Raw genomic sequence first — 26487 nt, 5'->3', positions numbered from 1 at the left:
GGAAAAGAAAAAAAAAGATAGGTGGTAGCTTAAGAATCCTTTAAGGATTCTTTTTATATAGGGTATATAGATTTAATACAAATAACATAAAAATATATATATATATATATGTATAAAGAGGATTTTTGCTTAACTTATGAACCACCTGTATGGATAACTAGAGAGATAAATTTGATATGGACTTGCTCTCAAATAAACTTGTCAAATTTCATTCCGTTGCTTAAATGAATTTTCTCACATTGGTCGATATAACCCATATCATGTTCTAAAGAGAGAATGTTAAACTTTTTCACAAACAACAACAGACTTAGGCTGAGATTGAGTAAAACTTTAATGCCCAGCTCCAAGCTGTGCTGGTTGGCCAACAGCACTTTGAGCAGGAGCTTGACCAGGTGTGCTAGAAGCAAAGCCACCAGCTAATGCACCAAAACTTGCAGGTTGAGCTGTGGAGATTGGAAGCTAAAAGATGCAGGCCTAAACAACTCTCCACTAGGAACAGTTGTGGTGAACGAAGAGGTAGCTGGACTTTTGGCCACAATTCGAAATGGTTCACCAAATGGGTTAGGAGTTGATCCAATCCCAAAGCTACCTGAACTTCCCAAGCAAAGTTCGGTAATTTGGTTTGTCTCAGGAGCCTCCTCCTCCATCTCATCCTCTTGTGTAACTATTACATCCAAACTTCCACTTGTTCCATTAGCAGTACCAATACTAGTTAACATTGGTGCTGAAAAACGAGTATCTCCAGTAGAAGGCTGCACTGACTGAGCATTTGATGCCAAATTAGATTCAGGGCTTGCAACATCAACAATGCTGGTCTGGCTTCCAGATGACACTCTGGTAGGAGTTTCACTTATCCTTGCAGATGATACTGCAGATTTAGGCTTCAAACTCAATTCTTCTGCTGGAAGTTCATGTTGCAGAGGTGGTGCCTGTGTCATTGAATCCAAATCCTTTTTCAAGCCAAGTATTTCCATATGCGGTTGAGCCTCAGTTTTCAAAATCTCAGGGATTGAACTCACAGGAGGTGAATCAGCAGGTAAGGGCACAGGAATTTGGAGAGGCTGAATGGACAAAATTATCATCATCTTTAAAAAAAATAATGGTCTAGCCTTTTTTGCTTGCCCATGAATGATATGACTTGCAATTATATAAATCTATTAGTTAGTTCTCATAATAAATTCTCTAACATGTTTAAAATCTTCTAATAAAATTTATAATTTATAATACTTATTTATAAATTATAAAACAAAAATATTATTAAAACAACATTAAACTTTTAGGATGCATTTGGATGGAAAATTTTAAATTTTTGAAAAATTTTGGAATGCTAGTAATTTTATATGCATCAATTCAAAAATAAAAAAGTTTATAATTGTATTATTTGAATAATTATTTTTTAAAAAGTAATTTTAAATATTAGAATATGATGAGATTAAAAAATAATTATAATAGAATATTAATGATATTAGAGATAGAAAAAATAAAATACTAAAAAAAAAACAATATGAATGTCATTAGATTTGTAAAAAATGTGTAAATATTACTAACAATGTAAAAAATTAAAACAAATAAATTTTATAATGAGTTTTTGTAATTAAAATTGAAGAAAACAAAAGTTGTATAAAAAAAAAAATAGTAAATGTTGATTTTTTTTACTATAAAACTAAAGAATTTCACAAATTCCACTAGTTTAGGTGAAATTTGAAAAAAGAATTTTAACCCTCTAAAATTTCTCATTTAAATTTCAAGAATTTTAACAATTTTTATTTTTATTTTGCCAAATAATATAATTTCATTTTAGAATTTTAAAAGTCTCTCAAATGAAATCTCTATTTGAAATGACTTATCCAAATACACTCTTAAAGAATAACATAACTTTCAAATTTATTTACACAATCTTTCAATGAACTAGATACATATGAACTTTCTAAATTAATACAATTTAAAATTAAAAAATATATATAAATTAATAAATTATTAAATATTATATTTTTAATCAAATTTGTATAACCCAATTAACTTTTATTTTTAAAAGCTAATCTTTCTTAGCTTTAAATTTCATGAGACCAAAAAAATTCTAATTTCACCATAAAATACTTCAATTAAATTATTATGATTTTAGTTCCCACTCATCCAATCCATCAAATAAAAAAAATTTTCATTTGCCCAATCCAAATTTATTTTTATTCTATTAAAAAGCAAATCTTATCAAATTATTACTTTTTTAAAAAATCTATCAAATCGTACCTAACCTCTAGTTATATTAAAACTTATCAAATCATTATTAAAAGAAAAATCTATCAAGCCATTATTACCTTAAAAGAAGTAATAAAGTATCAAAAAAATATATCAAATGAAGATAAATACAAATAGATTATTTATAAAAATAAAAACAAAGTAACAAACTACTCTTTAACAATTTCGTTCTAAATGGTAAACACAAGTGCAAAAAAGATTGAAAAAATTGAAAATAAAAAAGTTACAATAAGGAATAAAAGGAAAAAATTCAAATTTACTTATTTTTTACTTGACTTAAAGTGTAAATTAGAATTTAAAAGTTAAATTAAATTTTTTATCTCACATAGTTATGATTTAATATTTGTGATAAATCAATTTACTTTAAGTGTATGTGAATAGTTATAGTTAAAGGTTTATATTTTATTTATTATTCAGTATAAAATTTATATATTGATAATAAATTTAATAATGATATCTTACTAACGATGTAAAATATATAATATTATCTCATTAATGAAAATAAGATGAATTAGATGATATTATGTTATTAATAAATAAATTTTTTAAAATTTTTAATTTTTTATATATTTATTTTAAAAATTAATATTTACTTGTTAATGATGCAATATTATTTAATTTATTATAGTGTTTAAAATTTATACATAATATATCAAATATAAACTCTAAAATTAATGTTATATATTTTACAAACAACATTTCTAACGTATTGGCTTGTGAATTAATACAAGACAATTTAAAAATTTAAGAGGCAAATATAAATATGTAATGAATAGATTATAGTCTGAGCATGACATGTGTAAATTCAATTGCTGACACGTATCATGTGTTAATTAAATATATTATTAAATTTTTTTTTACTTCCTTAAAAGATTGGGATAAAATCATTTTTACAACTAGATTTTTTTTTAAATAATTATTATGAGTAAAATAACTATACAGGAGCTTCTAGGGAAGCTTTATGATTTTATTGGTAGTAGTACAACCGATTGGATTTGAGATTTCTTGTGAAAGCATGAGAAAAACTGAAGGGAAGAGGATGGAGGAGGGAAAAACAAAGAATAACACAGCTAAACCCTCTCTTAGATGCCAACAAAACCCGTACTTTCAACCCTCTCTACTGGCGATTATCGTCAATTCTTCATCACCATCGGTCGCTTCATCATCTCGAATCTCTGTTTTCGTTTTATTGTATTTCACTGCCAATCACCACCTTAGCACAAGTTGCGAAGGTCTCCTTCTCCCTCTACTGCTTGTTTATTCTTCAAAATTTTGTTTGCAAATAAAATTTCTTTTACTATTTTTATTCAACTGTTGTTCTTGCTGAAATTTTGAGATTTTCTCAGGTTCTGCATTTTCTTTTGTTTTGAATTTTGTAAGAGGCGAACGATTCAGTGGAGGCGGTGTGGTTCGATTCCATGACAAACGAAGAGGCTCGAAAACACAGTGTTTCAATTTCATTTCGTATTTTGCAGTTTTTTGTTCAAATGTTTCTGTTTGTTAAATTTTTTTGTTCGCAGTTAAAAGGTACAAAGATAGTTGAAATTAATTTTAAGACGTTAGCCTGTTTGTTTATATTTCTCTTTATTCAAATTTGTTATGTTCTTTAGCGTGTGCTTATGTTATGTTGAGGCTTAATTTTAGATGTCTTAATTTTATGAAAATGAATACTTGGATGGATTGAAGAAAAGTCTTCTATAGGGTGAATGATTCAAAATAATCTTATGGGTGTCTTTGAACCACCAAATTTAATTCGATGAATTTTATCTTTGCAAAGTAGTCAAAGAAGTTGCACTTGTCGTCATCTCAGTACTATTAATCTTTAGAATAAATCTATTTTAGCTGCTTGTCGACTATTAAGTGCAATAAGGTGTTACAACAAAAGTATGTAATTCTATCACTTTAATCCTCATGACAAAGTGAAATGATTTGTATTTTGTTTTCTCTTTGATGATAGATCACTCTTAATTGTTTATGATTATAGATCTTTCATGTCAATTCTCTTGTATCATTTCCTTTCTAGAATGTCGGAAAAGTTTAACCAGTAACCGCTTTCAAAGTTTCTTGCTTAGCTTAAAGGAAGATATTAATCAGTTCTAGTTCTTTATCACTCTGTATTTATGTATTTTGAGTTCATCACTTGAAGATATTATTTACTTTGGTCACTCTTTATATTATCATGTTCATTGGTTAAAAAAACTTGCTTCTCCTTTCTTAAATCTGAAAGACTGAATATTAGTTATTTTTCTTTTTGCAACTTTTCAATCTTATTAGTGGGATTGAATTGTTTATAAGTACCACTACTACTATTAAATTTGGCATAACTAGTATATTGAATCATTCTTTTATAAGATAATATGATAAAAAGAAATCGGGGTTAGTTGACACTTGGAAAGTATCCTTCTGAAGATATGTATTCATATTAATAGCAAATTGTGGCATACACGAGTTACAAAGAAATGACATTAATCGTGCTAGTTCACACCAACCCAATAGAATTACGTTTGTGATATGAATTACCCACACAATTCTCTTTGTTAAGTGCTCTTTGACATTGTTTTATGTGGCTCTTGCTTTGTATTCTTTATGTGAATTATAACGGATTAATTGCTTTCACTGTCATGCAGATGCTCTTCTAATCATTGGATTGTCTGATGGATCTACAGCATATTTCAACCTTTCTTCATGAAAGTAAATTTTCTATTTGTCTCCTAACTTAAAAGACAGACTAGTCAAGGCCCCTTTGTGGGACCACCAGATGCTATCAGTGAAGTGCTTCGCCTTTTCAAAACAAAACCTTTTTAGGTCTATCATTTGACAAACATCATTTTCTGATTCGTTCATTTGTTAGTATATTTGTAGTAATTTGCTTATTTCATAAGGAACAAGCTAAAGTAGAATTTAAAGTTTTAATAGTTTTTTTTTTTTTTTTGTCAGATTTAGGATATTGGTGGACGAAAGTTGTATAATTCAAAAATGGGATAATGATAGAAATAGGATGGACTAAATTTTTCATAAATTTAGGGGATTTAAGAATTGAATTTTACCTACTAGAAAATTATTGTTTGGCTCCATTCTCTCGGGCTCATGACCAAATTTATAACTATTTGGTCATTCATAATCAATCAGTTTTAGTTATTTTTAACATGTGTCAATTTCTTTCGAGTTGGTTGATGAGTTTCGTAGCATGTGACTTGAACTGTACATGATTCTACCTTAATTCTTTTTTTTTTTTAAATAATTTATTATTTACTACATGTTTTACTTGTTATTTAAACAATTATTTATCATTTATATGCCTACAGCGAAGCAAGAGTATTTCCCTAATATATATACATATATATATATATGGCATTGGCAAAATTCATGTACCAAATATTTAATTAACTCCAAAAAGTAAGCATTCGCTTTATCTGGTGTCGATATTATCAGCAAAGCAGACCTCGCACCCCAAAGAATACCAAGTATAATGTTACAATTTTCATTTGTAGTCTATTAGCACCCCCTTCCAAAAAAAAAATAAAAAAAAATGATCACCTTCCCACCAACAAATTAAACTCCCCTCGGATCATTTATCTAGAATTTGTCAAACTATTTTCTTATCTGTGTGAAAAGCTCAGCAGGTTTGCCACTTTGTCCCCCGCTACCTCCGAAGGCTGAGAAACCACCATTTCTTTGTTGGCTGCTGAAAGCGCCAAACCCACCCCCTGTACAGATATTTACATTACATGACTCACAAGCTTAAACAAAATTGAGACCCAAACAAAAATAAACACCAAATTTTACCTGAGCCAGCTCCTGCAAAACCACCACCACCTGAGGCAGCAGCAGCAAATCCACCACTAACTGAGGCAGCACCTGTGAATCCTCCACCACCCAAACCACCAAAACCCCAGCCACCTGAAGCCAGACCACCAAATCCACCACTAGAAGCCACACCAGAAAATCCCCCACCACCTGAAGCCAAACCAGCAAAGCCACCACTAGTAGAGGCAATACCAGCAAACCCACCTCCTACTGCAGCATTAGACAACCCAGCAGCAGATTGAGGACCTGCAAAACCACCACCAAAACTGCTCCCAGAAGCAAAACCACTTCCCCGTAATCCAGTACCAAGCTGTCTTGACTGCCCAAAAGCACCAAGAACTGATCCTAGAGCCTGCTGTCCAGCTCCAAGCTGTGCTGGTTGGCCAACAGCACTTTGAGCAGGAGCTTGACCAGGTGTGCTAGAAGCAAAGCCACCAGCGAATGCACCAAAACTTGCAGGTTGAGCCAATTGGGAAGGCTGTGGAGATTGGAAGCTAAAAGATGCAGGCCTAAACAACTCTCCACTAGGAACAGTTGTGGTGAACGAAGAGGTAGCTGGACTTTTGGCCACAATTCGAAATGGTTCACCAAATGGGTTAGGAGTTGATCCAATCCCAAAGCTACTTAAACTTCCCAAGCAAAGTTCGGTAATTTGGTTTGTCTCAGAAGCCTCCTCCTCCATCTCATCCTCTTGTGTAACTATTACATCCAAACTTCCACTTGTTCCATTAGCAGTACCAATACTAGTTAACATTGGTGCTGAAAAACGAGTATCTCCAATAGAAGGCTGCACTGACTGAGCATTTGATGCCAAATTAGATTCAGGGCTTGCAACATCAACAATGCTGGTCTGGCTTCCAGATGACACTCTGGTAGGAGTTTCACTTATCCTTGCAGATGATACTGCAGATTTAGGCTTCAAACTCAATTCTTCTGCTGAAAGTTCATGTTGCAGAGGTGGTGCCTGTGTCATTGAATCCAAATCCTTTTTCAAGCCAAGTATTTCCATATGCGGTTGAGCCTCAGTTTTCAAAATCTCAGGGATTGAACTCACAGGAGGTGAATCAGCAGGTAAGGGCACAGGAATTTGGAGAGGCTGAATGGACAAATTGGAAGAGGAAACAACCGCAGAGAGTGAAACTGACAGAGATGATGAAGATGAAGCTTTTCTATTAGCATCTGCTGTAACCATAGAACTTGTCATACATTCGCGAAATTGTGTTGCAGATGATGAAGTTGACACTGTTGAAAATGAGGTTGAAAAGGAAAATTTTGGGGCTGGTGATGAAACGGTTGTTGTAGATGATGACACAGAAACTGATGTTGTAATTGATGTGAGTGATGAGGTTGGCACTGTTGAAAATGATGATGATAATGAAGGAGCTGATGAACTTGATACTGAAGATGATGAATCCGGAACTGGTTTTGAGAATGCAGAAGACGGCGATAACCTTTCACTGGGCTGGATTTTGCTTTTTACAACATTGAATTGTGAAACTTTAACTGAGAAGGCAGGAGATGCAGAAACAGCAGCTGGAGGCATGAACTGAGAGTCGTGATTGTTAGAAGAACCAAATAGTGTATTCTTTGTGGTTGATGGCACATGTTTCACATCCCCTAATGCTGAATTTGCAAACACAGTCCCTTTTCCATCTGAATTTGAGATGTCAGTGGATTTCTTTGGCAATGAAACCACCTGTGAGATTGAAGACTCTTGACATAGATTAGGTCTAAACTGCAGAGTGGATCGAATCTCATTCTCATTGAAAGATGAAATATTAGACCTCTCAAGCTGAGGAGCTCCGCCCTTTGGTTTAGCAAAAGTGATACTGCATGTTTCCCCAGAATGATTCTGCACCACCATAGGTTGTGATCCTGATGTTGATGACAAAGCAGTTAAGTTACTTGTTTGCACTGTAGAAGACTTCCTACCAGCATATTGTGGTGGTACTAGAGAATTATTAGCCCTTCGGGAAAGGGTTGATTCAGATTCCTGTTTCAGAAAAGCATCCTGAATGCCTGTTTTAACTAAACAAGCATGGAAGTAACAATTAGTGGCTGACTCCCATAAGCATACAGTTAGTAAATAAACTTAAATAGAAATAATGGAAGAAATGACCTTATAGAAAAAAATAAAGTATGTAATTATTTATGTCTCACCTTCATTTCCAGATTGATAAATCGTGGTTGAGGTTGCTGTGAATTCCTTTGACAATGAACATGTTGATTCCTCAGGGGCATACGAGTGAAAGTTCTTATCTATCATGGATGATCTTTTTATATTCGATTCTAGCAAAAGCATCCTTTTTACAGTAGTTTTTGGAGGCTCAAAACTAGCCCAGCTCTGCCACAAGGTCATAAACTAATTTACACATCAGAATTTGCAGAAGTTCTTAAGAGTACAATGGAAGAAAAGTTTAAATACCATCAGTAAATATCTGATGCAGGTATTAATGTTTGCACAAAGAAAGAGTTCCATCAAGTTAAACCCTAACCCTAAATCCGAAGTGCAATCAAGTAAATTAGAAATTTTAAAACAGTATAAATTAAATTATGTGGATGGTTACTAGTAAATACGAAGATATCTAGACCATTATGTCTAACTGTTTGAAATGATAATAGGCCAATTGCCCCTCCACTGAAAGCAGAAAACATTCACAAATGAACTTTTGACCAAAGCTTCCTGATGAATTAGATTTCTGATGCACCGAATTATTTGCATTAAAATTCATATTACAGCTCGCACCAACAAAGAAAAATTAGTGCTTTTCCTCCAACACAGTTGACCAAACTGCAATAATTATCACTGATGAGACGTACTACCATAAAACAATATCATTAACAAATTTTTCTGTGGCTTGCACATTAAGAACTGCATAAAAGCACAATAGAGAAGGTTCTTGCGAACTTTCCCTATCATGCACCATACTCTATCATAACAATATGTAATATGTATTGTATCTTTTACTTGAGGATAAGCTATTGGAAAGAAACAGATGAAAACTCTTCCATGTGGCTGAGTAGTTTGATTTTGACTTGTTATGGTGTCAAATATATTGATAAAGAACATTACATAAAAGAGGATTAAATGAATAGGATAATGGAACAATATAATGGAAGAGGATTCCATTTATAACTAATCCTATGAAAAAGAAAAGAAGAAAATAATAAGTTAAATAACTGTAATAAGTTCATAGCAGGATTACTTTAAAATTAACAGTATTTTCCATCTAATAATTGAAGCTACTTTCACAAACAATCAAATGCACTCTTCAACTAGAGGTACATAGCTAAAAGCAGATTCAGGATAGAAAATCTACTACAAAAGTTGAAAATATGGAATAACCCAAGAAAACATTACCTGACCCAGTGAATCCCTCCTCCTCCTTGCCATTTCTAGGTCAAAACTCTTCAGAGCACTGGATTGGTTTCTCCTGGACTGATTTCTAGAAGCAGTGGACCCAGAGGAAAGAACAAGTTTCTTCACTGAAGATGTATCACTAGGTTTTGTAACATGTGGAGAGGTGAAAGAGGCATCATGAGCTATTCCAATCGTTTGGAACAGCTCCTTCTTCACATTTTGTTGTTTCACAGGTGACTCTACACTCAACATAGCCATTTGTTGTGAAAGGCATTCAGAAAGTTGCTCAGCAGCTGCTAGTTGTGAATTCATTGTGCTATGTAAAGTATGAAGGGACTGCATGTGTCTGCAATGAAACAAGTGCTGAGTTCAGCAATTTTTCTGTTAAATCTGTAAAAAATATATTACCAATGTACAAATTCACCAACATGAATCTGCAAGCCCTCCAGCTAGGTTGGAAACAACTTATAGTTGCAGTGGCTTGAAGACTTTGACAAGCAATGGATATCTGTCTAGAGATGCTAGATATAATAGCTAACTACAGTAAACATACCTTGAAGGCCCAAATCTACTATGTAAAGCTCTCCGAACTGCATGAACTCCATCATTATCAACAAATTTATGAAGTTCAAAGGTGTTGAAATACCTCTCTAATTCAATTAACTGATTGGTCAAATCCTGGAGAAGGAAACAGAAAGAGAACTTAATTAAACCTCCAATCAGACATGTTACTTCACAACAACTATCAGCTATAACTCACCTGATCCAATTTCAATATATTTCGCTGCTTAAGCTCAAGCTCAGAACTCAACTTCTGGCAATTCCACAGGTCCCAATACTGGCTATCCGAGGCTTGTTTAACAATGCCTTCTATGTATATTTTCCTCGCTAAAACTGGTAACCAACACAAGGATAATTGGTACATTATAACAAGTCCAGCTCACAAGGTTGTCAAAAAATAAAAAAATAAAAAACAGAAACATATTTAAACAAACTACTAATTTTAAGAATTCAACAAAACTACCACAGCACACAAAGAATTGTTATAGCAAAAGAGTTCTTGTCAATTATCAACACAATACAAACACTAGTAAACTCAACCCAATACCCTATGCTGGCTGTTAGAATATCTCTAATTAAACATTATCTAATGCCGGATTACTTTTATTACTTTAGGCCTTATTTCGGGGTTGGGAGATAAAGAGAGGAAACTTTTGGCACCTGCTTATAATATTTTCTCTCACACGCACCACAAATTAAACAGAACATAGCATTTAACACCGTTACTGTCAAATTGGTCTGTAGAATGAAGCAGATTTGTCAATTCCAAGAATTGAACAGGCAGCATTAAAAGGTAGAAGTGGCAATTGGGTCAAGCTGTCTTCCAGTTAGTATTGTCTCAGATGCAGACCATTTCGGATTCAAATCACTTTCGATTCAAACTATTTTGGGTTCAAACTGTTTCCAGTGTGGAACACTTCGAATTTGAGTTGTCTAGAGTTCTATCCATCTCAGGTTTGGTCTGCCCCAGGTTCAGGCAAATTTGAGCAACTTTCAAATCATTTTGGAATTCATATAAGCTATAGACATTTTTGCAAATTCAAATAAAATAAACAAATATTCTTTTTTTTTTAATTTTTGTATCAAGTCAATATCACTAATCATTAATTAATATAATAACAAGATAGAATGTGAATTAAATTTTGAAATTGAAAAACAATGATAAATATTTGTTTAGATATAAATGATACTATAGCTTTATCCATACATTCACTATCAGTATTATTTACAAATATAAATGATACTACAGCTTTATTTATAGACTCTATCAATACTTTTGTGTGTTTTTTATTTTTATGTTTTCAGTCATTATAATTTTAATAGTAAAAATTTGAGTTTGTAAAGGTTTTAGGTTGGATAAGTCTAGGCTTTGAGTCCTTTCATGCTTGATTACTTCCACATTTCAAGTTCGGTTCACTTCAAGGTCATATTATTTCCAATTTGGGTACCTAGGATTCAGATCTTTTACTTTTTTGTCAATTTGAATCGAACTGAGTTCAGTTTCCAACCGGTTTGGGCAGGTATTGGGTTCAGTCAAATTTTGCTACCTGTAATTAAAGGTCACTCTGACCTTCTAGGCATATGATGCTGTAAACTTCTTTGATGATCATTTTTATTAACATTTTATATAGTGAAACATTTATTGATACATCCTCTTAACGATGCTCAACGTTGATTAATGTTCCTCCAAATTAAAAATTCACTTTATGGGCAGCGTTGAAGTAAGTGTATATGAGATATGCAATTAAAATGCATCAAAATTCAAAAACAAGTTTTCAATTGTTTAAATTGCCAAACAATTTCAATGAGACATTTAAAACTTGACAATACCTTGTACCGTTTTATCAAGAAGATGTTGGATCTTCCCATGCTGCTCATCCATCATGTCCTATGAGGCCCATAAACAATCACGATGGAAAAACATAAGAACAAAAGCATCTACGTCAAGTCAGATGGATAGCACTTGAAAGAATCTAAAGAAAAATGAATAATACCACTTCAAAGTCTACTAAAATTATACAATGCCAAGACAAGGAACATTGACCACTCAAAAATACAGTAAAGGATAACTTTAAATTACATTCATTGAAAAGCTAATTACCATCCAGCCTTTCTCAACTTGGCAAAAAGATAGACTAAGTCCAAGATTTAAAATGATGCAAGATATTTCTCGTAATGATTTGAACTCAGTTTTAGAGTATATTGAATCAAATATTCCACCATTCAGGAACTCTATAGGTGTCAATTTTGAACAAGTCTATAAATCTACCCAGACAGTTCATTATTATTTTTATCTTGGTGGGTTTATTGACCAACATTTGAAGGAAACACATGGAGGCCACTTGACAGCCATAATTTTTTGGAACCCTCCCAGGATTTTTAACAAATATTGGGCATCTTTGAGGACTTTCCAGCTGCATTTTCATTTTTCCCCCTTGTTTTATCATTTTCGAGACTTAAGTTAGAGAAACTCCCTGGATCAGAGGCCCTTCGGCATGAGATTAGAGAGCGAAGGGGCCAAACCTGGCCCTTCTTGCACCAAACCAGCACTTGAAGTTGAAGGGCAAGATCTGGCCCTTCACGTCTCACCAGCTCAGCACTCAAGAGAGGCCAACTATTACCCCTTCAGCAGATGGACCAGTGCTGTGGGCCACATCAGCCATGCATGACAAATAGGCAATGCCCAGACCTCCCACAGCCACCACAAACCAGAAAGAGAGAAGGGAGAAAAGAAAAAATGAAGTGGAAAAATTTTATATCAGAAAAAAAATAGAAATAAAATTGAAGCTTGAATATGATAAGTTGTATAATAAATGTGCTATAAAAATGTTAGGGGATGAAAACAACATTATTAAAAAAAAACGAGAAAAAGAGGAAAAAGTGAGGAAAAAGTTTAAAGGAGATAAAGAAACGTGTATAAATAGGTAAAGGACAGGGATTTTGGAGAGAAAAAAAGAAAGAGAGACAAAGGAAAAAGAAATTTGAAATATTATTTTCTCTCATTTTTCTATTTTTTTTCTTTCTTTCTTCCCTTTTTTTTTCTCTCTTCTAAATATTATCTTAAAATTTATATAGAATAGATGCCGGGATTCAAATAGTACCAACATAACAGTGTCGCGGCCACTATTTCACAGTTTCGGTCCCCTCCGCCTCCACTAGATGCCCGAAATTGGGGTGAGAATGGGACTCACGCACATAACAGCATCTTGCGGCCACAAATATCGATGTAGCGGACAATAGTGGCTACAGCAAGACACTACAACCGCATCACACTGTTCTCTAATCCAAAGTGTAAATCAAAAACCCATTCTTTTTTCATCAATCACAAAATTTCACATGAAAAAAAAATCCAAAACAACAACTCAATGAAGAATCAGAAAATATAAACTTCAATCAATACCAAAGAACATGTTGAAGATCTGCAAATTTAATGACTTGATTTCTGCAAATTTCTACAAATTAGCTTTTGGGTTCATCTATTGCCACTCTATCTCAGATCTTGAGAATTGAGAGGAAGCAAAACATTCTCATAACTGTCAAGATGGGAGGATAAGGATCTTAGGCTCATTAATGGTGTCGGTAGCCGCTTGGGTTGAGGAAGAAGGTAAAGACAGTGTGAGTAGAACATAGAAGAGATGAGGAGACATAGGAGGTGTGGGTGATGAGTGAGGGAGGTCTGCCACAATGGAATTTTAAAGAAAGAAAGAGTGAGTTACAGTGAAGGAAAAACAGAGTGTAAATGATAGCACCTAAATTTATAGGGATTTTACTAGTTAAAATGGGTGCAAATTTTCAAATTGTGGTCAAATTTGGTGCTGTTAATGCTGTTTTCTTGATTTTTAAGGTTTAAGACCAAGGAACGTGATTCATATGTAATCCATGCATGCAAGCATGCAAGATAGTAGTCAACCAGGCAATAAGGATGACTAATCAAATCCTATTGGCCTTCCATTCGGCCAAGAGATGAATTTTACATGCACAAGGACTCTGCATCCATTCGGTTGGATCATTTCCAAGAAGATGTGATGTACATTTGAAGAATATCACTAGCATTAGGACACATATATTCGGCTAAATCAACTTCCACAAGGATTGCAAGCACACTTGAAGAAGTTCAAGCACACAAGGAAACTAGAAGCATTTGGCCAAAGGTGTTTGAATTTAACCATGACTCTTTGATAACCCATTTAAAGAGTTGTGATGGAAGAACTCTAGCAAGATAAATCACAAAGATAATTTAAGGAAAATCAAATATCTTGTCTTAGATCCCAAGCCTTAGCCAAACCTATCATGAAGCAAGATCAAGATGTGCACTCCATGATGAACAAGCAAGATGAATCCCAAAGACCCGTATTCGGCCAAGACACTTAAAGGCCAAGAGTCCCATTTGGCCATGCTTCCTTGAAGATGAAGATGAGCTTTATCCTTTAGAATTTGAATAGGAATTGATCTTGTAATCCCTATACCCCTCTAGCTGACCCTCCATCTATAAATAGGGAGGGTAGTTCACATCTCAAGCATCCCATCTCATTCCTCACATTCTTCTTTTCTTTCTTCTTTAGTTCTCTTTTAGTCTTTAGTCTTTTAGCTTTCTTTGTAATTGGCTTAGATGATAGATTTGCCAATACAAATGTTTTCTAAATTCTTTCCTTAAATCAAAGTATTCTTTCATGCAAATTCTAGTTTTCTTTAAAGCTTTCATACACTGTTTTCAATTGTGCAATATTGTTTACAAGTCCTTATAGTTTCAGGAATCATTCTTTCCATCCTATTCTTTTCAATTTTTAATCAAGCAATCCTACTTTCTTCATTTAAGTTTTGGTTCATGCAATCTTGTTTTATGTTTCTACAACTTTTGGCCTTTCCTAATCTTATTGTTTCCAAATTTCCATTCTTATTTTCTTTAGATCTTGTTCATTCAGCCACAATCCCATTACTTACCAAGTGACAATTGGTTAAGTAAGATCTAGGCCTATATAATTGTTTTCAATCTTTCATTCTTTGTTTTGCAAATCAACCTAAGTTTTCTTAGTTTAGATATAAAAGTTTAATCTATCACCTTTGGTACTTGAATCCACCCAACAATCAATTCTATAATGCTTGTGGGATGATACTCTGATACTTACCACTTTATTACTTGATTCGATCTGTGCACTTATAGACATTGCGAAAATAGGGAATCAATAAATTTTGAGAAAAAAATGAGAGAGATATGGTCAGTTTTGGTTCAACCAAACCAATAACAGATTTTTTTATTTTTTTTTTACCTTAAAATTTATGTGAGAATTTTGAAAGCTTTGGGTACCACTCACGTGTGGCATCTAAAACTTAAAACTTATATTTTACTTTTTTTTTTCTTATTTAGGTGAAAATTTGAGATGGAAAAGCAAATGATTGATAAAAATTAAATATTTTAAAATTTTTTTTATAATTTAGATGAAATGAGGGAATGTGAGTTATAATTAGTGAATTTATTTTTTTGTATTTTTATGCATGTAGCCATGTATAATCATTTAAAAATAATTAGTCATTTTTTATATAATTTCGATAATTGTGAAGTTATTATTAATTGTATTTTTTATGAATCGATAAATATTAAATTGCCAATTATTATATTATTTTGGTTTAATTAGTTATTTTAATTATTTCACTTAGAATATTTGATCTAATGGTAAAGTATATTTATCCAAGCTCAAAAAGTTAGGTTTTAATCATCTTCCCTCAATAATCATATATTAAAAAAAAATGTTCATCACAATTTCTAATTAAATTAAATTATGATATTAACTTCAGATAAGATTTTTTTTTTCCATGGTATGTATTTATAATATTTATGTCAATGAACTTCATGGGTATATTAATGAAAAGCATTTTAATACTTATATTAATTCTTAATTATAACTACAAAATGTGAATAAAATATTTTGACTTATAAATAAAAGAATTAAAATGTCATAAATAACTTTAAAAATTATAAAATAGGTGTTTTTATAATTATAATTATAACTATTATATTTTATAACAAGTACAAAGTTAAAAAAAAAAATTTATGACCACGATAATCGCAATGATATCTGTTATATCATCAATCACGATAAATGCGATACAACTGAAAATGCGTCCATGACCACAATTTAAATCCCTAATTAGATGTGAATTTTCTAACTTTTTTCTCTATTTCTTTTTCCATGAAATTTTCCTACACCAAGCATCGCGAAGGCTGGATACTAGTTACAAGTACAAGACTTTCTACATTGGGTGGGCAGTGTTCAAGTATTTTTCATGTCAGAATTTGCAGATTCTGCTTTTTGCATCAATGTTTTCCAGTATTAATTTCTTGACACCATAGCACTAAAAATTATCTTAAAATTTATACAGGATATAATTATATGTGAATTGTCTAACTTTTTCCTATAATTTTTTTTTCCATGAAATTTTCCTACACCCCAAATTGGGAAGGCTAGATTCTAGTTACCCATACAAGACTTTCTAATAATTGGATGAGCAGCATTCAAAGTATTTTTCATGTCTGAATTTGTAGATTCTGCATTCGCATCAATGTTTTCCTTGTCTTAATTTCTTGATACCACACCACATAATAATTAAGGGTTAATTATGCATTTGGTACTTGAATTATAGTTAGATGTTTAATTTGGTACTTAAAATTTAAAAATTCACAATTCGAACTTTGTTTCCATTAATCAAATTGCACATCAAACCAACTTCATTAGGCCAAAGTATGACATGACCCATACAGCCAATAAAAGCACACCAGCAGTACATAATGCCACATCATCATTGTGGTCCATTGTCACATCATAGGTTAAAGGTATGAAAATTGCCACTGATGATGTTTTGGGTCCACTACAGACAAAGCAAAATGACATGGTATTATTAAAACACATGGCATTACCAGTAATCATGTGATTTGTTGATAGTGTTGGATTCTTAGTTGAAATGATCATGATTTAGTCACTGGTAGCCTCAAATATTAATAAAAAAATTTAAAAAAAAAAAGATAAAGACATGGCATATTTTTATTGGTTATTTACTATGAAGCACGGACATGGCAATTTCTAAAAAATGAGGACAGAATATGGTAGGACACAGCAATAAGAAATATTTTTTATATATTATAATCATCAATTAAAAATATATGATAGATATGGGGTTGATTTTTAAAAGATATTTGCCCTTGTAAAAAAAAATTGATGATAGACACAAGAATAAAATAACATATGGTGTCATTATCCACGTGAGAATTGTCTCTCTTCTTTTTTTTTTCCTTCTTTGTCATACCCAACCAAGTTCAACACATATTTCAGCAAGTAGGACACAAATACGACACAAGTACGTAAGAGGTTCAGAAGTGTCTGTGCTTCATAGGCTATCTATTATTCACACATAATACTATCAGCTAACAGAGTTGTTGAGATGTGCAATATGGTCAATGGAAGCAAAGTTCAAGTACCTACTTACACAGTTTGAAACTCTAGGTAACAAATCGAACATTTGACTATCAAGTACCAAATATGTAATTAACCATATAATTAACAATTGCTTCATTGTTCCTATGCTTACCTCCCTCAAATGTGTATGTGGAGGGAGTTTTATGTATACTTTTTTTGACACAAGAATTAAAGTATATTTCAAGATAATTTCAAGCAGGTTTCTGTAAGTTTTGATGTCAAAACAATTTTGGCTTCATATTAGACTTCTATTCTGCCACCTGTTACCTAGTTGAGGCATGGAGGGAGAAAAGGGAAGAAAAAAGGAGAAGAATTCCTTCACAGTATTTGTAGGATATGAGAGGGAGGTAGAGAAAGGAATGTTCAGCGATTTTAATTTCTCAAGTGCTAGTTCTGTCCAAACATAGAGAAAAATAAGAGGAAAAAGAAAAGGAAATTTGCAACATAGGAAACAAACCAGCTCATAAAAAGCTCTGAAAGAAACAAAGTTGGTGGGAACATGTGAGGCTAACTTGAAAACTGCTTCAATATATTAGTATTACACAGTTCAGTTTCATAGCCTCACAGACAAGCTAGCCAGGAAAGAAAGAAGCCAAAATGATAGCTCTAACTTGAATTTCTACTCCTTTTTCTTCTTCTGTTTATTACATTGGACAATGTTCCAAAATCAGAGACTAAAATCTCAACAGTCATTTTCTCTTTCTTTTTCCTATTCCATGTTGATTTCTAACCCTATGTATCAACAAGGCAACAGATCTTTTTGATATTCATAGCATCAAGTTTCTTTTATGTACCCTTTTGACCAAAGAACTCTTTCAGAAAAATTTAGTAACTAAAATCAACAGATCAAAGCATATCAACCAATCAAAAGCTACAGCCAAGAAGCACATAAAGCACAACTGAATGAATTGACACCATCAGTACAAAAATTACCTTCCAACTCCTGCATTTGTCAGAAAGAAAGGCTATGCGCTGCTCCAGCACCTCAACTGAACCTTTTTGGAAAACGGTGCAAGCATCCCCAAAGCCACCAGTTTCTTCTATAGATTCCAGAAGTGTGTCCAATTCTTTGGCCATCTCTTTAATCTGTGAGGAAAAAAAGCGAGTTAAAAGAAAAAAAAATAGTAGGGGCTATAGAGATGGCAACTATCTATTTTTGAGAAAATAAAAAAGCACCAGATTTCTCTTGCCCGTATAGATCGCATTAACAGAAAACCTAACCAACATTTATTGCCAAAGTTCATTTGCAAGAGATAGAAAACAATAAAGGAACAGTGACATAAAAAGAAAATCAGGCTGCTTTTGAAATGCACTTTCATAAAAAAAAAAAAAGAGAGTTTTAAAAAAGAAAATGAATAAACTTAAGCTTATGATATTTTAAGACAAAAAGTGATGACTAATGAGTTAAGCATAATGCAAATCATAGAATCAACACTAACATGCATACAAAAGCTAGAACATTTTTTATGAAAACCACAAGAACATGTACAGTACATTGCTGAATTGTTTCGATAAGTGTGGTTCAGATTTCAGCATCCCTGACTGGGTTGCAGACTTGTAGTCATCCTTGGGGGGATAAAGCTTTTGGTTGACAGACTTTTCCAGTGCAAAATTTAGCTGTGATGATAATTGTGAGCCACGAATTAAAGGTGCTGAGTCAATATTTCCTGCCCCTATTGAAGATTTCTGAGCCCCGCTATCGGCTGGTATGCTTGAAATTTTATTGATTGAAATTGTTACCCCAGCAGTATCTTTCAGATGTGTAGGTTTTCCAACATTGCCCCTAGGAATGTTTGTAGCACCTCCAGTACTCTGAGATCTATTACACTGAATATCACTTGAAGATGAAAACGGAGATCTCGCATCCGACTCCTCTGAAACCATGAATTTTCCACTTGAAAATGGCTTAGATGATGGATTTGGCCAGGACTGATATGATGCACTCTGTGAACCAATAGATCCAGCTTCTCCTACTGATTCCTTAACCAGATCAAAATTTTTTGGTGTGCTCTCATGGTTTGGTTGTGATAAGGTATCATTTGAAACTTTCCCCACAAAAGATCCAAATCCTGCATTCTTTTGACTTTCTGTTTGACTACCATCCCTCACCTTGTTGCCAGGCCCCTCTAGTTGAGAAGTCTTCAAAGACGACTGCCCTGAATTTGTTGTACCTACCTGTCCAGAAAGCAATTTTTGTTGACTGCCTGCTTCTAGGTACAGCTTTGTGGTTGGAGGTTTTTGTTGGCCACAAGCTTCAAAAGACAGGGAGTTTTTTAAAGAAACTGATCTTTGGATATCATCTTTATGGAGTAGTTGATCAGCAGCATGTGTAACTGAATTCACATTCCTTTGAGAAAGGTTTACGTCACTTTTAATAGGAATGTCATTACTTCCACCGGTAAGAAGCTCCGTTTTACTTTTATCCGGTAATGGAAGAGCCAAAGCTACCTGTTCTGACTTTTGTTCACCCTGTCCATAAGTAAGTTTGGGGGGATCAAACTCTTCTTGTACCACAGCAGGAGTATCCTCTTCTTTATCGGAAAGGGCGGAAGCATCAAGTGGAACAGCATTTTCTGTGACACTGCAGTAAAACCAAATGCAATAGCTAATTGAGTAACACATCATGATGATAATGCCATAATAATTTCCATCATAATGGACAGGCTGCTTAGTTGCACCGAAAGCAACATTTTTTGGAAACATATAATTATCTAAAAACAATTTGGAGATATGGGGGCAAAATGAAAAAAGTCTACCTTGCAATGTGGAACATAATAAGCTTGCCCTCTAAAGTAAGGCATATAAGAACACAATATGGTGAAAGTTCCTTGACTTCTTCAACTCCAAGTTGGACTTTCATGCTCCCAAAGAGAGAAACTTTATCAATGCAAAGACCCATGATCAAATTATCATCCCCGTTATCTAAGCACATACCATTTAACAAAGTTGCATTAGATTAGGGCAATAAAGTTACATTGAAGCATCCAACAAATTGCTGGAAACAATTAAAAGCAATGGCAAACAAATTGAAAGCATCAGTAAGCGCAAAGCATAAGGTGACACTATATTGTTGAAAATGGGCTAGTAAGTTTCTCCCTACAACAACATAGGTCTGAAAATTCAAGTATTAAACAAGTCAGCATAAATATAAATTGATATCAAATGTAAGTTTCAGGAAAAAAAAAGTACAAAATATGCTATAAAATCACTTATAAAGACAAGACTTCTTAACAAGATTTGAAGCAGCACTATCCAAGTTCTAGACTAGGCTCTGAGTCCATACAGCTCCTTCACGTAAGATGTCCCTTCAATCCATATTCTAAAGGGCAAGCTCAAAATGCTTTACCAATTGAATATTCGAATTCGTTATGCAAAGAAGATTACAAAAAACAAAAAATCACTTGAGCTATTTCTACCAAGTCTAAAAGACAGGTTAAAAAACCTTGAAGCTCAATCCTTGGAAGCCAATTATCACGTTCAATATCAACAACTGAAGCTTCACTCATCTCACCAAGTGACCAACTGAGCAACACAATATGCTGATCTGTATTCTTTCTGTTAGCAGCAATTGCAAGCTCACTGTAATTAATACACAGAGAAAAAATTACCCCACAATCAACATATGAATAATTCCTGGAGAGCTTGAACAAAAAAGAAAAGGAAAAAGATAGAAATACAAAAATACTTAAAATGAAGAAACATGAATTTGTGAGTTAATTGATCTTCAAACTATAGAATCTATAAGAAAAAAAAAGGAAGAAAAGGAATGATAGTCTAATCCATGTTTTAATTAATTGATTAGAGATGCATTTAGAAACTTCAAACAACTCCCTTTTTTGAACTTTATGTACAAGTTTAAATCATTTAAATTGCAAGGAAAACAGTCACAATTAAAAGAGAGAGAGAGAGAGAGAAGAAAAGTTTTTTTTTTTAATTTACAGTTTTTCTTAAGTGAATTATTGTGACTAAATAAGTCAGAGTTCGCTCTTGCAATTATAGAGATGAGATGAACTTTATCTATATCTATATCTATAATTATATATATAAGCATGGATGTGTGTTAATTTTTTAATTTACAAAAAAGTGCATTTTTGTTCATTTTATTTTTAAATTGCCATTTTAAAAAAATTATTGATCACAATTTTCAATTATAATGATAAATTAATAGCAATAAGATTTATTTATTCATGAATAAGAACTCTAATTGCATTGAATCACTTTCATTAGAAAATGTTTTACTTGACTTGTAATTCTTCAGTCATTATATTTCTAATTGTAGCCATGTTATACATTTGTATTTATATATAATTATATATTATTTTAAAATAAAAAATAAAAATACAAGTATTCACATACAATGCACATGACAACAAATACTAGTTAATTCAAAATGACAAACACGCAAGGAGGAAGAAAATCCAAGAGTGTGAAACTACATAAAATTACCATTCTTCCAAATAGCTCAGGAATAAGTAAGGTCCGGTTTTGAAGGGCACAATGTCATCAATCAGACCCACAAACAAATCACTGAAGGATAGCACAACCAAGTCAGAAGTAGCCTGCAATAAATATTCCTAAAAGTTTAAGTTATAACAACAATTACATTAGAAAGAAAGAATGGATTGATATGGTATTTTGTAACCTCAACAGTTCATCAAAACCCAGGGAAAGCAATAAGTTGGTTGCTGAACAACATAAAGACATTTTTTTATTATTTTTGAGAAGGGAAGATTTGAACTCTGCTCTTTGACCAGGGGATCATGCAACAACCAACTCAGCCAAATGCTAGGGCTCTAAAAACAAATTTTTTGAATATAATGGTATAAGCCCCTATTAATTAATTGAAAATTTAAGTCAAGAAATAAGCATTGCCCAAAATAATTAGCATTCATAAAGATCATGATTACCAATATAGGTAAGAATCCCTCCAGAACCTCTCCTTCAATGGGTAGAAAACTAAAGTCCCTCTTCTTTTGTATCAGGTGCAATAAAGCAAATGCATATGCACAAGTTCATGGAGGGAAATTAAAGAAATACCTTTCCTGGGCTTATTCATGCAAACTCTAACTTCTAAAATCAGTAGAAAAGCAAAATGCTAATAATGTTGATAATCACAAATATAAGAGCCTGTTAGAGTATTCTCACATCCTCTATTTATAAGAAGATAAAACTTCAAAAGCGGAATAAGATGCAATGATAACACTATGACAATGGGGCAAAGTGAGGCAGACTTTCCCACCCCCACTCCCAAACACCAGCCAATTCTATTTCTTCTTAACCTGAACCCACCACACCATAACACTAGGATATAATTTTTAGTACCTGATTGCACCCAAGAAAAATATGTATATAACCTCCACCCAACCCATCCCAAATTTTATTTTCTTATCACATTATAATTTAGTCTATTTTTTATGAGAACTTTTTAATGTAAATTACATATTTATACCTTTAAATTATTATATTATAAGTTTTATACCTTTAAATTATTATATTATTAAGTTAATATCCCCAATTAGTATTAAAGGATAAATTTATTGATATCACATACATACATTTATAAATATCAAACTAAATAAAACATAAGCATATACCACTGGGTGGGGGCAGGAAGCACTCTAAATCCAACTCAACTCAATTCAACCCAGACTTTTTTAATTATCAAATATAAACTGATCTGACCACCGCTTTTCAAACAAAAAAATCGGTAGAACCATCAGGTATAAGTTATTTTTTTCCATCCCCAAATAAGACACCATATAACTTTAACCCTATCAGTATCATTTTAAACAAAAACAATTGAAAAACAGCTAAGATATGTATTTTCTAACATGTTGCCCATGAATTAGGATTAGGATATGAGCATTACTCACAAAATGTAGGACACATTCATGAAATTAGCCTGAGAGACTTAGAATTAGGGGATTTACAATTTTGTATTAAGATGGAGAACAGTTTTAAATATTAAATATGAAGAGGAAATGATCCAGGTTGTGGCATGTTAAAGAGGATGGCAGCAAGCAAAATGGTGCATAATAATTTGGAAGATGCTAGTCCATGGCTTTGTGAAATTTGGATCTTGGTTCAATAGTAAACCACTCCTAGTGAATGAAGGGGCAAGAATAGATCAGTGCAAATTCAAAGAAGACAAAGAAGAACTAGAAAAGAATACTGCCAGAGTGATAACCCCAAAAGCTGGTGCCAAAGCGGCCTATATAATTACCCATTCAACTAGACTGCCAAATAAAATGCAGAAGTCACTGTTCACAATAAGTAACAGTGGAGTCCAAATGAACCTCTTCCAAAGGTAACAATCATATTTGTTGCAACAAGCAGTAAGATTGACAAGCTAACCACAAAAAATTCCCAATAAACTCATCTGGCTACTGTTAAAGAATTAATACTAACATCAGTGATTTTTCCAGTCTTGCTTTTGACTACTTGGACAAGGTAATTTTCCTCTTTAGCATCTGGAGTCAACTGAAAGCATCCAAGAACAATGCAATCAGGACGAACCCATCTGATAGCATCCACTGGCAAAATTATTCAAATAAAAACTGTTCAGTTTCAGAGTTTAGGAATGCAGAAGATTTTAAATTAAACCAAAAGAAATGAAGGAATAGCCGTAAACAGATTAGGAATAGGGTTTTATGCGCACTCATTAATAACCAGGATTGTTCAAACAACAAAATATTTGTATACGTGTTCATGTAAGGATGTAGATATCAAATACATTTTAATTATGATGTAAGACAAAATTTCTAGCCAATATTGAGCTATAGCAGGCAGAACTAGAACCACTAAGTAATCACTGAACCTGCCATCATAGTGATACCTCAATTACAATCTTTTAATGAGACAAAATGCATTTTAAGCTCCCAACTTTTTAACAAATGCCATTAAACATTTCAAAACACTTGTACAGTCATGGTAACATACCAAATGCAAATTCATGCCACCGCTTTGAGCAGGAAAATAAAAGCACAACACTGCAAGTTATAGATACCAAATATGGACTCTACAAAGACTTGTCCTAGATTTTATAAATGGCATATTTATTTCAGTTCACTTTTCATGAAAGGAAAATGAAAATCTTACATTTTGACAAAGTAAGACAAGAATGTAACCTCTAATATGATCATAAACATGTATGTAATTACAAACAGGAATAAAGTAGTCCATAGCTAATATATAAGAAAGTTCAAAAAGCAAATACAAGAACATAAAAATCTAAAGTAAATTTGAAGATAAAAAGAAACCCTTTGAATGCAAAATACCTTTTACAAAGCATTCATCATCAGAATCACCGATCAAAGACTTGAATGACAGTGCTACGCACAATTTCTCATTGAATTTGGAAGACAGAATACTAAGACTAGTATCTTTTGCCACAGCAACAAAAGCACCTTTTACACTCCATTCAACTAAGATGACAAAAAAAACATTAGATCTTAGAACACAAAAATTTTTCAATGGAGGGGAAGAGGAAGTCAGAATGGGAGTACATGGAATAGCAATCTTTCATAAGATAGCGTTTGAACAATGCTAAGGCATAACAAACCAAGTGCAACTACCTCACAACATAGAAAGGTCAAGAAAAGGAAGGCAATTGTAACCAAATTAGAGAAGTATACAAGGACCTTCTGAGTTTATTAAAGAAGGCAAAAACCAATAACAGCTGCATCATTTAGGCTATATGCAGTACAAAAGAATTGAATTATGGTTAATCACAATTATTGATTGAAAGGTAGATGTTGTGAGATACCAGCATCAATGCCGTCCATCAAATGTTTAAGAGGGTTAGTAAGAGTTCCATGATAAAGCTTCCTATCATCTGAAAGAACAAGGAAAGAGTTATCCTTCTTCTTTCTCCATCGAATATCCTTGACAAAGCTTGAATGAGGGAGCGAAGTGGAGAAATATGGACTTATCTCCTACGCACAGGCAGAGTCACGCATGAACAGGATATCATATGGAAACAAAATCTTAAAATATAATGAGAGAGAGAGAGAGAGAAACTGTACCTTCTTAAGAAGGGAGTCGACACTGAAGAAATGAATATCAGCCGCAACAGCGACCGCAAGCGTGGAATCGTCTTTGGTGGAAAGAGCCAGAATATGAACCTTGCCGATAATGGGAACACCCAACACACTCAGATCCTCAATACTTGAACAAGTACCATTTTCCTTAATGTCCTTTGCCAAATCAATCACATCCTTGGTTCTCGCCACCAAAAACCCTATAAAATTTTATATAATTTTATATTATCCATTGATTAATTAATTTTGTGTTACATGGACATGAATACATAAAGAGAGAGAGAGAGAGAGAGAGAGAGAGAGAGAGAGAGAGAGAGGGGTTAACCACCAGAAGAATAAGCGAGAAATAGTAGCTGGAACCGTTGGGAGAGGGCGAGGGCCTGAGAAGGAGGGGCTTGGAGGTCGAATTGGGAATCCTCTTGAGATCTGATAGGCACGGGTTCGCCGATTCTCTCGAAGAAGAAATCCCTGGTTTCCATATGCTCCCCTTCCTTCTCTTCTTCAATTTTAACTGCACCGCCCATTTTCAGTTTTCAATTTTCAACTTCTCAACGTCAATCAAAATGATTATCCAAATCAATTGATTTCAATTGCCTACTTCTACAAGTGTCTTGGGGTTTAGGCTGGAACACTCAACTAAACCCTAACCCCTGCGGTGCCCTGCTATTAGTATTGGCACATCCGATAATTATCTCTATGTAAGATCTACGACAAACTAACTGCCCTACTCTACGATAAATGCAATTATGCGTGAAGAATTTTCTTTGGCCAATCCGGCTTTACCTTAGTGGTACATATCACCTGTGATAGCTGTACTAAAATAAATAATTTTTTTTTTTATATCATGAGAATAAAATTATAATACAAATAAAAAAAAAATTTAACTCGAAATCAAATTTTTGATATCCTTCAAATAATTTTAATCATTCAAAAATTTGGGAACAATAAATCTTAGAATTATGCAAAATTCATGCATGAAGATTATCGAATATAA

At 33.1% G+C, this 26487-nt stretch overlaps 1 protein-coding gene and 1 long non-coding RNA gene across 6 annotated transcripts; one reads left to right on the top strand and one right to left on the bottom strand.

The window, feature by feature from the left end:
* The first annotated feature begins 3155 nt into the window (after window positions 1–3155).
* LOC149518437 (uncharacterized) lies at window positions 3156–5509 on the top strand. 2 transcript variants are annotated; one of them, XR_016342858.1, is made up of 3 exons: window positions 3173–3488; window positions 3603–3783; window positions 4884–5509. It is a non-coding gene; the product is annotated as an uncharacterized LOC149518437 (long non-coding RNA). The 2 variants fall into 2 exon arrangements; XR_016342857.1 differs by lacking the exon at window positions 4884–5509 and having other exon boundaries at window positions 3156–3488; window positions 3603–3831.
* Window positions 5510–5625: 116 nt separating this feature from the next.
* On the bottom strand, window positions 5626–26210 carry LNO1 (Nuclear pore complex protein). Of its 4 annotated transcripts, none has more exons than XM_022874374.2 (17): window positions 25822–26210; window positions 25479–25693; window positions 25220–25388; window positions 24732–24878; window positions 23863–23987; window positions 21901–22028; window positions 20897–21033; window positions 20211–20376; window positions 18949–20035; window positions 18388–18540; window positions 11816–11873; window positions 10185–10318; window positions 9978–10102; window positions 9425–9770; window positions 8224–8407; window positions 6043–8091; window positions 5626–5963 (listed from the first exon to the last, which is right to left on the bottom strand). In XM_022874374.2, the coding sequence occupies exons 1-17, from the start codon at window positions 26015–26017 to the stop codon at window positions 5848–5850; spliced, it is 5535 nt and encodes a 1844-aa protein (XP_022730109.2). In that variant the 5' UTR covers window positions 26018–26210; the 3' UTR covers window positions 5626–5847. The 4 variants fall into 4 exon arrangements, with proteins under 4 accessions (XP_022730109.2, XP_022730110.2, XP_089618340.1 ...); XM_022874375.2 differs by having other exon boundaries at window positions 21901–22013; XM_089762214.1 differs by lacking the exon at window positions 24732–24878.
* Window positions 26211–26487: the final 277 nt, after the last annotated feature.

The sequence above is a fragment of the Durio zibethinus genome, chromosome 6 (assembly GCF_047325235.1).
Source record: "Durio zibethinus cultivar Kanyao isolate XHJ-2024 chromosome 6, ASM4732523v1, whole genome shotgun sequence".
NCBI classification, from domain to species: Eukaryota; Viridiplantae; Streptophyta; class Magnoliopsida; order Malvales; family Malvaceae; genus Durio; species Durio zibethinus.
The sequence above is the reverse complement of the archived record's forward strand: the minus strand, read 5'-3'. Positions and strand labels throughout refer to the sequence as shown.

Bases quoted from the DNA above. Each gene is read 5' to 3' on its own strand.
- LNO1 (XM_022874374.2), bottom strand. From the start codon at position 26,017: ATGGGCGGTGCAGTTAAAATTGAAGAAGAGAAGGAAGGGGAGCATATG. The intron at 25,389-25,478 runs GTACAGTTTCTC...GCCTGTGCGTAG, and splicing joins TCGACTCCCTTCTTAAGAAG to GAGATAAGTCCATATTTCTC. The intron at 5,964-6,042 runs GTAAAATTTGGT...ATATCTGTACAG, and splicing joins TTTTGCAGGAGCTGGCTCAG to GGGGTGGGTTTGGCGCTTTC.